We start from the raw sequence: 13,896 nt of genomic DNA, 5'->3' as shown, positions 1-13,896 counted from the left end.
ATCATGTTTGAGTCTGCATTTATAACAACTGCAAGAATAAAAAGGATTTCTTCTAATTTTTTAGGAGAATGAGTGTGTGAGATGCCTAAAGGGAGATTGAGCATATGGAGAATGTAGGGTGATAATAACAGGCTGCTCAGAGGAACTAATCTGACACTTAATGATATATATTAGTTTTTATGCACAGCTTATTAAGCCACAAATAGTGATCAGCTCACATAAATGGCTATAATTAATATTAGTTATATATAACTAGGTCAAGTTTTTAAGTTTGTTTCTTATTCATGCCTTGGGATGCATAAACATAAACTGTTTTCTGTAGCTCTATATGAAATTAAAGTACAATAACTAGATCAGTCTCTGTTTCTGACTGTCAAAGGGACCATTCCCAACCCCCATGACTGGAATTCTTGTGCTTCCCAAGTCTCTGTGAAGCCAGGGTACAGTTTTACATCCTTTCCTCCACCTCAGACAGCTCAGGTGCTAAACAGCATAAACAAGCACAGATGTTTAGCTGGGAATTTACTTTGAAATGACATAGATACATTTAAATAAGGAGTTTGCTAATATGTTCATTATAAAACTGGTAAATGGAAAAAGCGCTAATCAGATGGTTAATAAATATCCTTTGAACTCATCAACTTTCTCTAGGAGTTACAGTTATGTTTTGAGATTCTTAAAAATGTCCATATCCAAATCATTACAGTTCAAAGACTGTCAGAAATAATCAAAGGTGAAGCCAAAGATTTGTGAACAAAGATGGCTACCAAACTATTAGTTATACTATTACTTAAAAAATCAGAATCAGATGCTAGTGGCTCATACCTGTAATTCTAGCTTCTCAGGAGGCTGAGAACTGAGGATCACAGTTCAAAGCCAGACCGGGCAGAAAAGTCCCCATAAGACTCTTTATCTCTACTTAACCACTCAAAAATTGTAAGTGGTGCTATAGTAGAGCTCTACCCTTGAGCTCAGGGACAGTGTGCAGGCCCTCAGTTCAAGCCCTACAACCCGCCAATAACAACAACAAAATCAGAATCTAAATGTCCAAAGTTGAGAAGTGCTTAAATGTTTGAAAAATACTTAAATGTTTGAATATTATGTAGGCATTATAATGTCTTAAAAGTTTTTTTGTTATTATTCTTCGCTTTTAGTGTTAGGCATTGAATACACAGCCTTGCCTGTGCTAAATATACATTCTATTACTACAGTATACCTCTGTGCCTCTAGAAGATTTTTTGAATGCCATTGGAAAAATTCATTATATCCTATTAAAGAGAAGAATATAAAAACTAATGTGCTCTGGTAGTTGTCTTTTACTTCTGCCATGAAGTGATAAAGGGAAAACCTATAAGAAATGATAACATACCTGTGATTGTTTCTGGGTAATGGGATTATAAGCGATTTTGGCTTTTTTTGTATTCTTCTATTTAAATTTTTTTCTTATAAGAACAACATATCACTTACATGGCCTGACAAAAAGCTTCTTTTCTAAAGGAAGAAGAGGAGTGAAGGGCCTGGCTGAGCACAGGGACAGGCTTCTGTGTTTCATGCAGTTTCTCATCTCTGCTTAGATCACAAGGCACTCATTAGAGGACCTTCCCTGAATGAGGTCATTCCTTGTACAACTTCATGCTTGCTTTGATGCTACTAGCTCCTAAATGGTTGTCATGGACAGCCTTCATAACTGTGCCCTGTGCACAGCTCTACTTGCTTTCTCTTCTACTGGCCTTATAATGTCAGGAAATCCAAAATGGATGCCCAGCCTCCTCCCTCGTCAGTTCCTGGGTCAGTGCACAGTGCCAAGGCACCATGTGTCCACTCACTGGGACCCCAAGTTCCTTACTTCCTCTCCTACAGGTTTTCATCTAGTCAATAGAATCAGTTTGGCAGAGTCTTGGCAATTTTCCTTCTTCTCTTGGTTCTACAGTTTTCTCACCTATCACGATCCCTGCTTCATGTCAAAGCCTCATCATTGCTCTCTTGGATTATAAATTTCCTTTAGTTAGTGCTCTCTCAGGAAGCTCTTCACAAACAGTTCTGATCATGTTACTTCAACATTTAAAGTCACTCTGGCTGTTCTGGCTTGCTCCTGCAGACTTCAAGGTCCCTGTCCCCTGTTCTCCAGCCATACCTCATCTTCAAAGTCTGTACCACACGAAGGAAACTATCTGCTCTCTCATGACTCTTCTGTGTCTGCATGAGCCCCTGGAATCTTTCAGGTGACCCAATGTGCACATAGCCAATTCTGGGCCAACCTTGAGGTCCCTTCTTGCTGAGCAGAGCTTTGCCGCAGCATTTCTTGCTTTCTGGTGGTTTGCTTGCTCCCTCTGGATAGTTGAAACTTCTTAAGAACTGGATCTAAGTCTCATTCCTTCATTATAGTGCTGACACGATGAGACTAAGAAAGAGCCAGATGAATGTGCCCATCCTTGGTGCACAGAAATGAAACAGCAGACGGCTGGAATGCTCATTTCTGGAAAGTAGGTATATTGGAAGGAAGGAATACACATCACTACATTTAGTACTGGGGCCAGGTAGGGGAGAAGAGCCATCCATTTCCCCCAGTGTCTCTTCTGTCAAGAGCAGTTTCTTGGTCAGTGGGCCAGTGGGCAGCAGGTGGGCCTTGCTCTGGCTGTGAAGACCCTGCCAAGGAGGGAAACGAGAACCACTGGCTCCTTTGGCCTCAGGCTGGCTAAAGCAACGTGGTGGTAAATAGGGTAAAGGAACTGATGCTCAACAAATTCACTGCACTACTTCCAGCCTCCAAGAGGACCTGCTAAACATGATGCTAATCAAAGGAATAATTTACTTAATTGCATGAAACCATCCTGAGAGCTAACTTAGCACAACTGTTCTCCATTAGTTAGCCTGGCTTCCCGGGGAAGTGATGATGAGCTGCTAAAGGCTCAATGGGTAATAGGGCTAAAAAGCTTGCTGGGCATTTAATCAGGGGTCAGCAATGTGTGGACCACAGGCCAAACCTGCTTTGCATGACTCAGGAGCTCAGAATGAGGTTCACATTTTTAAATGGTTGAAAAAATAATCAAATGAAGAATAATATTTTGTGACATATGACAATTATATGAAATTCAAATCTCAGTGACCTTCAAGTTTAATTGGCTCATACCACTTTCATTCATTTAAAACTCTAGACTGCTTTCATACTAGCTAGCATGGAAGGGCTGAGTTGCAGAGACAGAAACCATATGGCCCATGAGCCCAAGCCATTTACTACCAGAGAAGTCTGCCAATCCCTGATTTAAAAGCTGGGCTAAGTCAAGGTCACACATAACAGCATTTACAGCAGCTTGGGTCCCAGGGTATTCAAAAGCTATTTCCATTAACTACCATAAAGCTACCTTTATAATCAAGTTTACAAAGAAACTGCCTGAAGTTTGGGTCTCAAAATTGTGTCAAGTAGAATTCAGCTAAGATACAGATGAGAACTTAGTAAAGGCCTCTTTCCTATGAAGGAATTTACCCCAGAACATGAAAATATCAGGTTTTCTCCACCACCTTCAGTGCCATATGAACTCAGAAAGTCAACACAGCTCCAGCCACCTGCAGGGCACCTGCTAACTCCTGCTGGCCTCAGGCTTATTTTTCACTCCAGTGCTCATCTAAACTGCCTCTGCTGGAACAGTCTCACCTAGCTAAGAGAAAGCCCCAAGAAAGCAGATTTGGGCCCAAATCACCCAATATTTCTGAGATGTTTCTGTACTGATGTTCTCGTTGGAACCCCACTACCATCCCTTTCTGAAAGCTATGGCTAAGACAGAACCCCCAAAGATCACAGGCCTTGTTTGCATCAAAGTTAGGCAGTAGTCTCATTTTCCTCCCTAGACAGGAAGCTGTTGTATCCAAACCTGTTTTGGAAAATGACTGCCAGTAGTCCCTGAGTCAGGACAGAAACAGGGAGGACTCTGGGCTTCCGGTAACTCCTTTCTTCCAAAGCTCAAGATGTACAGTGAGTATAAATCACTGACACAAAAATGTCAGGGTCCCATTATGGAGCCTCTTTTTAAGAAACAAGGGAGATTGTGTGTTATAAATAAATAAAATAAAACAGTGTGTTGGGTTCTTCACTTATCCTGGCAGCAGAAAACACGGAGACAGAGAGAAACCACCCAGGAGGGACATTATTCACTTTAGCCAGCCAAAAATCACAAAACACCATATGAGGGGCATATTGTTGTTGTTTTTTGGCAGCAAAGCAGAGGACAGTCACTTCATGGAGTGAAAGCCTCTTTAGAAGCAGGGTCTAGCTACAGGTAAGAGACATTTGAGGCAGTCAAACCTGTCCTGAAGGTAGTGCTGCCCAGTCTTTCCCGTGACAGGACAGCACACCAGGCTAAGCAGGCAAGAATGCTAAGAGTTGGTCCCTGGGTACTAGAGCCAGTTAGCCAGCCCTGAGCTGAAGCTCAAGATCTCAGATAGGGGCCAGGCAGCTGTCTTGAGTGGATGATTACAAGTAACCAGTGGTCAAGTCACTGTGCATTTCTGTCCCTGATTGCAAACAGGCAAATCAGTGCACATAACTCTACCCTTACTCATTCTCAAGATCACCATGGTAAGCTCCGGAAAGGCAAAATTCCTACTATAGCTTTACCTTGGACCCAGTTAGAGATCACTCTAACTGAGGATGTGTCACCAGAATCATAGATACAGCCTGCTCTAAGTAGCTAACAAAACTTTAGAAAACAACTCAAACAGTGGGCTACTCAAAAATCACCAAGGAAAAATGAATTTGAGGGCAAAAGCAGACAGCAGGACAGGAGAACAAATGCAGTAGCTTCTGAATGGGCCATTTAGCTGATTTATAAACCATTTCCCCAGTGTCCTTGGCTGCAGGAGATTGATGTCTCCTTCTAAAGCTGGGGTCCACAGACTTGTTTTCTGGGGAACCAAGGGATTAACTCCAATGACGCAAATTCATTATTTTCAATCCTTAATTAACTGGAACCTAATTAGGACTTTCGAGGGTGTTCCTTCCTCCCCACTTTAAAGGAAAACTTTTTTTTTTCTCCAACTCAGCATGGTGTAAATGGGCAAAAACTGAACAAAGAGCTATTTGGATGTCTTGCATATTTGCAACTCATTTAGACCTTGGAGGCCTCAGCATTCTAATTTATAAATTAAGACTGCCAATGAGATATTAATATCTAAATAAAATGTGGATTCTCAGACATGTCATCAGCTCATCATCCATCTAGCCCATCTCCTCATGGGAGCTCTTCTCCAGCCTGAGGAGTGTTGCAAACATTTAGTCCAATTTAACCTTCATACAACAGCCTAATGGGGTTGTAAAAGACAAAGGAATGTTTTTCTGAGCCCTACGAATTAACTAAAAGTCCTCAGCTTTGCATCTGTGCCCTTTGATCTGAGATATTCTCCACTGCAGTCCCTTTTTGCAATCACCTTGGGCTCCAGGAAAGAGAAAACTCACTGCTAAGCATTTTGTATGGAAGGCAAACTAACCCCTCAGACAGACCATACCTTCTTATGTTTTTAAAGACAGCAGTGGAAAACTTAAGAGATAATCTGCTTAGCAACTTGTTCTTAATGTTAGCAACTTCTCCAGAACTCCTCTAGAGACAAAGACTAACATAATGATCAATCTGGCCACACTAGTGATTTGGGACTGTTAACTAGGCATACTGTTCTTCCCTCCTGCTCACATTCTCTTATTTAACCTGAAGCAAATGTCTGTACTCCAGAAGACAGCTGAAGATCTACTGAAGTGCTGTCTTCCCATGGCTGCCATGGAATGAATCTCTTTTCTCTTCCCTTTACCATGTTTCTTTATGAATTCCTAGACTTTGGGCCTGGAGTCTAAAAGCCTATATCAGGATAAGATCTCTCAAATGTTATTGCATAAACCCCCTCATCTGCTGGGCTTGTATAGTAGTTGGTTAGTTATTCTGGAAGCCAAGTAAAGAAGGAAATTATGCAAATGAGGTACATACATACCTAAACCCTGTGAGCTTTAATTTATATAATTATATTTTCATTTGCCAGTTCTGAAAAAAAAAAAAAAAACAAGGCTTTAAAAAAAAGTGTGTGTAGCCGGGCACCGGTGGCTCACACCTGTAATCCTAGCTACTCAGGAGGCTGAGATCTGAGGATCACAGTTCAAAGCCAGCGCAGGCAGGAAAGTTTGTTAGACTCTTATCTCCAATAAACCACTAGAGGGGGCTGGGAAGGTGGCTCAGTGGCAGAGTGCTTGCCTTGCATGCATGAGGTCCTGGGTTCGATTCCTCAGCACCACATAAGCAGAAAAAGCTGGAAGTGGTGCTATGGCTCAAGTGGTAGAGCGCTAGCCATGAGCTGAAGAGCTGAGGGACAGCGCCTAGGTCCCACGTCCAGCCAAAAAAAAAAAAAAAGAATTTTGGGGCTGGGAAGGTGGCTCAGTGGTAGAGCGCTTGCCTTGCATGCCTGAGTCCCTGGGTTCGATTCCTCAGCACCACATAAGCAAAAAAGAAAAAAAAATCCGGAAGTGGTGCTGTGGCTCAAGTGGTAGAGCGCTAGCCTTGAGCTGAAGAGCTGAGGGACAGAGCCCAGGCCCAGAGTTCAGACCCCACAACCGGACCAAAACCACTAGAGGGCTGGGAAGGTGGCTCAGTGGTAGAGCGCATGCCTTGCATGCCAGAAGCCCTGGGTTCGATTCCTCAGCACCACATAAGCAAAAAGAAAAAAGCCGGAAGTGGTGCTGTGGCTCAAGTGGTAGAGCGCTAGCCTTGAGCTGAAGAGCTGAGGGACAGCGCCCAGGCCCAGAGTTCAGGCCCCATGACCGGAACCCCCCCCAAAAAAAACAAAACAAAAAAACAAAAAAATAAACCACTAGAAAACCAGAAGTAGGGCTGTGGCTCAAGCAGTAGAGAGCGTGCCTTGAGCTGAAGAGCGCAGGAACAGTACCCAAGCCCAGAGTTCAAGCCCCACGACTGACCAAAAAAAAAAAAGTGTGTGTAAAGAATTTGTGAATTAGATTTCTCCCTCTCTCCTTCCTTCTCTCTTCCCCCCTTCCCCTCTCTTCCTCTTTTCTTTTCTTTTTTTTGGGGTGGTCCGGTAATGAGGCCTCAACTCTGGGCCTGGGTGCTGTCCCTCAGCTCTTAAGCTCAAGACTTCCAGCTTTTTTCTTTTTGCTTATGTGGTGCTGAGGAATCGAACCCAGGGCCTCATGCATGCAAGGCAAGCACTCTACCACTGAGTCACCTTTCCAGCCCTCTTCTACTTTTTTTGAAACAGGGTATTGCTATGAATTCAAGATCAGCTTGAAACAACCCTCCCACCTTAGCAAGAGGATTGTAGGTGAACACTACCAAACTTTCTTCAAATTAGATTGCTACCTACTTTTTTAAATATATAAAACATGCTCATTTCATTGCCTATAAGGCATTTATAAAGCCACCTAAATACAGAATACCTCCTGTTCTCATAGGGCTGCTTCAACCAAAGAACAGAATTTCTGAAAGCTAAGTCCTTATTTAACAATAGTTTTTGTTTTAATGCTTGCATATGATCATTTGATCTAATATTTACTTAACTATAGCAACATGTGCATCAGACACACACCTAGGATTGGGAACAAACACACAACTCTTCTGGTGAGAGCAGAGGGAGAAGAAGGTGTCACGTAGTATGCGTGTGGTGTGCCATGGACACTGAGCACTGCTTTACTATAGAAAGAAGGATAAACATTGATCAAGCGGGTTGTGGGGCCAGGCTGGTGACTCATGCCTATAATCCCAGCCACTGAGAAGGCTGAGATGGGAGGATTGCAGTTTGAAGTGAGCCCAGGCAGGAAATCCCATGAGACTTTTTTTTTTTTGGTTGTGGGCCTTGAACTCTGGGCCTGGGCCCTGTCCCTCAGCTCTTCAGCTCAAGGCGAATGCTCTACCACTTAAGCTATAGCACCACTTCCGGTTTTCTGGTAAGTTTATTGGAGATAGGAGTCTCATGGTCTTTCCTGCCCGGTCTGACTTTGAACCGCGATCCTCAGATCTCAGCCTCCTGAGTAGCTAGGATTACAAGTATGAGCCACCAGCGCCTGGCCCATGAGACTTATAGCCAATTAACCACTAGAAAACTGGAAGTAGTGCTGTGGCTCAAAGTAGAGCACTAGCCTTGAACCAAAAAGTACAGGGACAGTGCTTAGGCCCTGAGTTCAAGCCCCATGATCAACAATAAAAAAAAAAAAAAGGCTGTGGGGCATCCAGGAAAAGAATTCAAGAGGCAAGTGAAGAGACCAGACTAAAACTATCTATGTAGGCAGATGTTGGCAACTCTAACATCAATCTAACTACTGCTCAAAATTAGGAGAAAAGAGGAATCCATTCAGGAAAGGGGTATTTCGGCAAAAGGACTGAAGGTAGAGTAGATCCAAGGAGACATTACTGGAAATGCACAAGGAAACTCAGAGACCCAGAAAGAGGCCTTAAAGGATCTAATACTGGAAAAGGACTAGAACATTACAGTGTTCCAAGACTTGACAACCAGGAGGCATGGGTATGTGACAGTTAAGAGTGTGTTTGTGATTCCTTGCAGGAAGGAGATAGTGTATAACCTGCTATGCTGTTACTTCTTCCCTCACCACCTCCTATCCTCATCTTCTGCCTCCTACCCATTCTATCCCCCATCTCCTATGGGCATTGTCCCACAGGCCTGCCCAGGCTACCAGGACCAGGTCAGAAGAGTGGCAGGGAGAGCTTCAGAGGCTGCCAGACAGGACAAGCACATGTAGACCTGATCACCCACATCCCAGAGTGGTGCACTTCCTCCTTGCAACACTATTTGCAATACCTGCTAAGAAGCACTTGTGTAAGTTTGTGGCAGAATGTACAATACAATCAGAACTTCCATTGGAAAGCTTTAAAACATGGCTTTCTAACCCTTCTAGCTAAGAGAAAGAGTTCTCTGTAAGGCAAGTTATGCCAATAGTCTGAGAACAGCTCCTTCAGCCAGTCCCAGTGGCTTTGCCACTGCCCACAGGCAGACATACAAAGACTTCCCACAGACTGAATGACCAAGGTTAGAAATGCAAATAAAAACAAAAAACAAGGGCTGGGAAGGTGGCTCAGTGGTAGAGTGCTTGCCTTGCATGCCTGAGGCCCTGGGTTCAATTCCTCAGCACCACATAAGCAAAAAGAAAAAAGCCGGAAGTGGTGCTGTGGCTCAAGTGGTAGAGCGCTAGCCTTGAGCTGAAGAGCTGAGGGACAGGGCCCAGGCCCAGAGTTGAGGCCTCACAACCGGAGCCAAAAAAACAAAAACAAAAACATGATACAAAACACAGACTATACTTTGTGATGTACTGACAAGCCGTGATGAACAGTTATCAACTCTGGGACCTGGAAATTCACTAGGTTTAGAAGCGACAGCTGCCTAAGTCCTAATGTACTGACAGCATCGCTGTGATACTGGAGAGTAATCAGTGTCAGTTCAGGCCCGTTTGCTTTAACAGCCAATGTTTTACAAGTACCTCAGCTCTCTGCTTCTTCACAACTTAATCTGGAATTTGTAAACAGATAATCCTATGTAGAATACAAGGAATAAAAAGATAGCTTTTTGTTGAGCCTTAGGAAAAGATATTAGACAACTGCCTTCTGAATTTCCATGTCTCCTGTTTCTGCCTCCAAGAACAAGCTGCAGTGAGTACTACAGTTTGGATCTGAAGTATTCCCCATAGGCTGATGTGTTAAAATCTTAGTTGCAGCTCATGGGCTTCTTGGTAATTGGACCCTGAGGGCTCTGATGTAATCAATGGATCGATCTCTTGTTGGCTTTATTTGGAGATAGGGCCTAAAGTGAAGAAAGGACACAGGGAGAAGAGCTTGGAAAGACACCCAGTCCCCAGCCTCTTTCTGTTTCTCTGCTTCCTGCCCACCGTGAGATAACCAGCTCTGTTCTGCCATGTGCTCCCCACCATGGTGTCTCTGACTCATCATAGTCTGGGAACAATGGAGCCAAGTGCCATGGACTAAACTTTTGGACCCATGAGCCAAAATAAATCTTTCTTCCTTTAAATTGTTTTTCTCAGGTGTTTGTCACAGTGAAGAATGAGGATCCAGTCATATATGCAGCCTGTCCACAGAGCAGCTGGGGGAGTTTTAGTCACAGAGCCAAACAGACACCATCCTTTTGCTGTGACTCATGTCACCAGGCCCCAACATGGAGGATGGGTGGCAACTAGCACCCATCTACCTGTATGGAAGAGGACAGTGTAGCAAGGAAGGAGGCAAAGAGACTGACAACATCACCCTACTGTCTATATCCCAGAGTGTAACACTGAACTCCATATACTATTCTTGTAATTTGACACTTGACATATTTTCTAAATAAAACATGTTGTAGGCATAGGGAAGAAGAAATCTGGTGGGGAAAGTAGGTGTGAGCATACATTAAATAAGATTGTCATCAGCTCAGAATTATTCAAGTTGGATGGATTTATGGTGAGTACAGCTAATTCATTATATTGTTTCCTGCTTCTGCATACTATATTTAATTTTTTCATAATGATGTAAAACAGGGCTTCCCTGTGGAATAAAAAACATGAGGAATGTCAAAAAACCAAAATCTCACTGACCTGATCCAAACGGAGTGCGCCATCCACAAAGCGCTGCTGACGAAGCTGCTTTGCAATTCCGTGCAGGTTCAGGACAGCCTGGTGCACCTCCTCGCTACTGTGTTCTGGGGAAATGAGGGGCAGCTCTTCCTGGGGGATCTTCTCAGTTGGTTTCTCAATCATGCTCTGTGCGTGCTCATAGCTCAGTTTGGTGCAGGAGCGGATGATGGTCCGGCCAAACCACTCCTCAAGAATCTGTAAAGAGACTGTGTCAGAGGAGACTTTGTCCAGGCTTTTCAATCTCTCTCTCTCTCTCTCTCTCTCTCTCTCACACACACACACACACTCAACAAAGATTTACAGAGCAAGACTGCACTTATAATGGTGTTACAAGGATGAGTCAGATATGTCCCAGGCAGACTCTACCAGGTCTGGGCTGAATTCAATAGGCAGAAGAGTTCTATGCACATCCCCAAGTACACAAGCCAGGCCTCACAGGAGACTTGGAAGTGAAGGGGCAATGGGAAGCCTATTCATTAGTTTGTGAGTGGTTATCAGTGTCACAACTAGCGGAGAGAAAAAAGACTGCTGCTCAACATGTGACGGAACTCTGTGGGCTTGCTGACTGTTCATAGAATTCTGGAGAGAAGAAAGGGAAGAAGGCAGGACCCCTGACAAATAGAGAGCACAGGTGGGAAGCAGGATGGAACAGAAAAAGAAAACCAATTCAACTTGTATGAAAACAGTTTCTTTTTCTTTTTTTTGGGGGGGGGGTCCAGTCGTGGGGCCTGAACTCTGGGCCTGGGCGCTGTCCCTCAGCTCTTCAGCTCAAGGCTAGCACTCTACCACTTGAGCCACAGCACCACTTCTGGCTTTTTTCTTATGTGGTGCTGAGGAATCGAACCCAGGGCCTCGAGCATGCAAGGCAAGTGCTCTACCACTGAGCTACCCTCCCAGCCCCTAAAAACAGTTTCTTGACCCCAGTACTGTTGGGTCATATAATTCCTTGCTATGGGGGAGGGGGCTGTCTTATACATTATAAAATGTCCAGTAGAATCCTTAGCTTCTACCCCCCAGAGGCCAGTACTATGTCCTTCCCTATCAAAATATCTCCAGTCTATTTATTTTTATTTCCAGTCTATTTATTTATTTCCAGTCTATTTATTTATTTTACCTGGGGGAAGCAGCCTGAACTTAAGGAAATATGCCCAAGTTTAGTGGTGGTGAATGCTGAATGGATGGATTACTACTGTTGGAATTTAATTTTCCTGTATGTTCTATAATAAAATTTATTTTTATATAAAATAAGTCAAATATTGGGACTGAGAGGGTGGCTCAGTGGTAGAGTGCTTGCCTTGCATGCATGAAGCCCTGGGTTCGATTCCTCAGCACTAGATATGCAGAAAAAGGCAGAAGTGGCCCTGTGGCTCAAGTGATAGAGCGCTAGCCTTGAAATGAAGAGCTGAGGGACAGCGCCCAGACCCAGAGTTCAAGCCCCACGACCAACAAAAAAAAAGTCAAATATTAATATATTTTTGGAGTTCCTGAGTCTGAAGTACTGGGCAAGAACCTAATGAGGGGATCAACATAGCATTTGGACTGTAAGCCCAGGCCAAGGTAGTGGCTGGTCTGAATAGGGAGCTGCATCATCTCCACAGGAAGAAAGGAAAGTCAAAGGAGGGACTGAAAAAGCAAGAAGAGACACTTCAACAGTGCTTACTACAAGACAGGCACTGATTGCTCACTATGCACATAGCAATGATTTGCTGTCACCACAGCCCTGTGAAATAGGATTCCTGATTCTCTTTCATATAAGGACACCAAGGCACTGAGATACTGAGTAATTTGCTAAGGCCACTCCAGTATAGGCTAGTGAAGCTGGACTTGAAGCCTGGTAGTATCCCAGCATGCAGGCTCTTAGGTTCTTAAGTACTCAATGGTACACAGATGCAAAGAGGATGAAAACAAAGGAAAACTCCATGTAGTTAACACTGGGAATTGGCTCTGCTTGTGTTCAGAAAGGCTGTTTTAGAGGGCAATATGACATAGTGGCAGTGAAACTGGAAAGATGGAAGGCATGGGCTGCCAGTGAATTCCAGAGATGTTACGAGGGGCTTCCCCTCAGGGCAGCTAGAACTCCTCTATCAACCCAGCCTGCGTGTTGTCCACCTCACAGAATCTCCACAGAACATAGCTTCTACCTGGAAGGAAGAAGTAGTATTCTAAAATAGAAGCATGAGGTACAGGAAAATAGCAGGACCCACTAAATAGCTTTATAAAGAGCCTTGATTTTGTAATATCAGACTATAATGATTCTTCAAAAAAATCTGAAACCACATTTTCCAGATTATTTCAGGAATTAACTCTATCCAAAAATATAAGGGGCTCAATGTGTTTGAGTCTTCTGCCATGGGAAGCAGGTCCTAAGTCTGGTCCTCAGGAGGCTGTGTACACTCAGATAATTCCAGGTGTTACAAAATTTCTAGGGTGGGGCTTGGGGGAAAGGTGTCACATGAAGCCTTACGAAGAGCCCTTCCAAGGTTAGCTTGGCTTCTCCAAACACATCCAGATTTCTTCAATATAGCAAGCTGTTCCAACAGGACCATGACCTCTTCATTCTTGTGGTTTTGAGTTTCCCTCTAGGGATTAAGCTTGTTTCCTTTCTCCATTTCTTTCCAAACCATCCCTCCTCCCACAGAGTGTCCATGTCATGATGGACAGCCAGTCTTCAGCCTGCTCAGGTGACAGTTCCTTCTCATACACTCTAGTAGGCTCAGGGATTCCTTCCTGCATCCAGATTACATCATGCAGCCTTCTAGGGTCTTTGTCCTTTCCCCAGAGGATGCTCTAGCATAAGTAACCCTGTTATCCTTTCGAGGTATCTTGTCATAAAAGATGGGCAGTAGAGAACTGCTTTAAAATCTAATGAAAGCTCTGAGCCTTCCTCTGAAATATTTACACACAAAAGTTTGTTGTGAGTTGCATATAGGTTCCTAGACACTCTCTGTTACCAAGTCGGTTTGTGCTGTTTCCTCTGAAGCCTTTCATTGCTGAGCGCTGGCCAGGGATCACATATAATCTTCAGAGTTCTTAACATTTATTACTTGTCTTTTGCTATAATCACCATCTCTTATGCCTACACTGTGGGCACATTATCCATTCACTGGAAGTACTCCACTCCTTTAAAAATTAGCATAAAATTAACATGTATTAACTGTACAAAGGCTTAATGGGATATATCCATACACGCATATACTACACTTTGATCAAATTCACCTCTCCATTACTCTTTTTTTTTTTTTTGTTGGTCATGGGGCTTGAACTCTGGGCCTGGG

General features: G+C 43.6%; 1 protein-coding gene across 1 annotated transcript in view; it reads right to left on the bottom strand.

Moving 5' to 3' along the window:
* Dis3l2 (DIS3 like 3'-5' exoribonuclease 2) overlaps positions 1 to 13,896 on the bottom strand; it is a 356,978-nt gene that overhangs the window by 61,550 nt on the left and 281,532 nt on the right. Inside the window, exon 14 of the mRNA XM_013021392.1 lies at positions 10,583 to 10,816. Coding sequence (XP_012876846.1) covers positions 10,583 to 10,816 — 234 coding nt within the window. The remainder of the gene's footprint in view (positions 1 to 10,582; positions 10,817 to 13,896) is intronic.

The sequence above is a fragment of the Dipodomys ordii genome, unplaced genomic scaffold (genome assembly GCF_000151885.1).
Source record: "Dipodomys ordii isolate 6190 unplaced genomic scaffold, Dord_2.0 Scaffold1, whole genome shotgun sequence".
In the NCBI taxonomy this organism is placed as follows: Eukaryota; Metazoa; Chordata; class Mammalia; order Rodentia; family Heteromyidae; genus Dipodomys; species Dipodomys ordii.
Note: the sequence above shows the minus strand (reverse complement) of the source record. Positions and strands in the feature narration are given on the sequence as shown.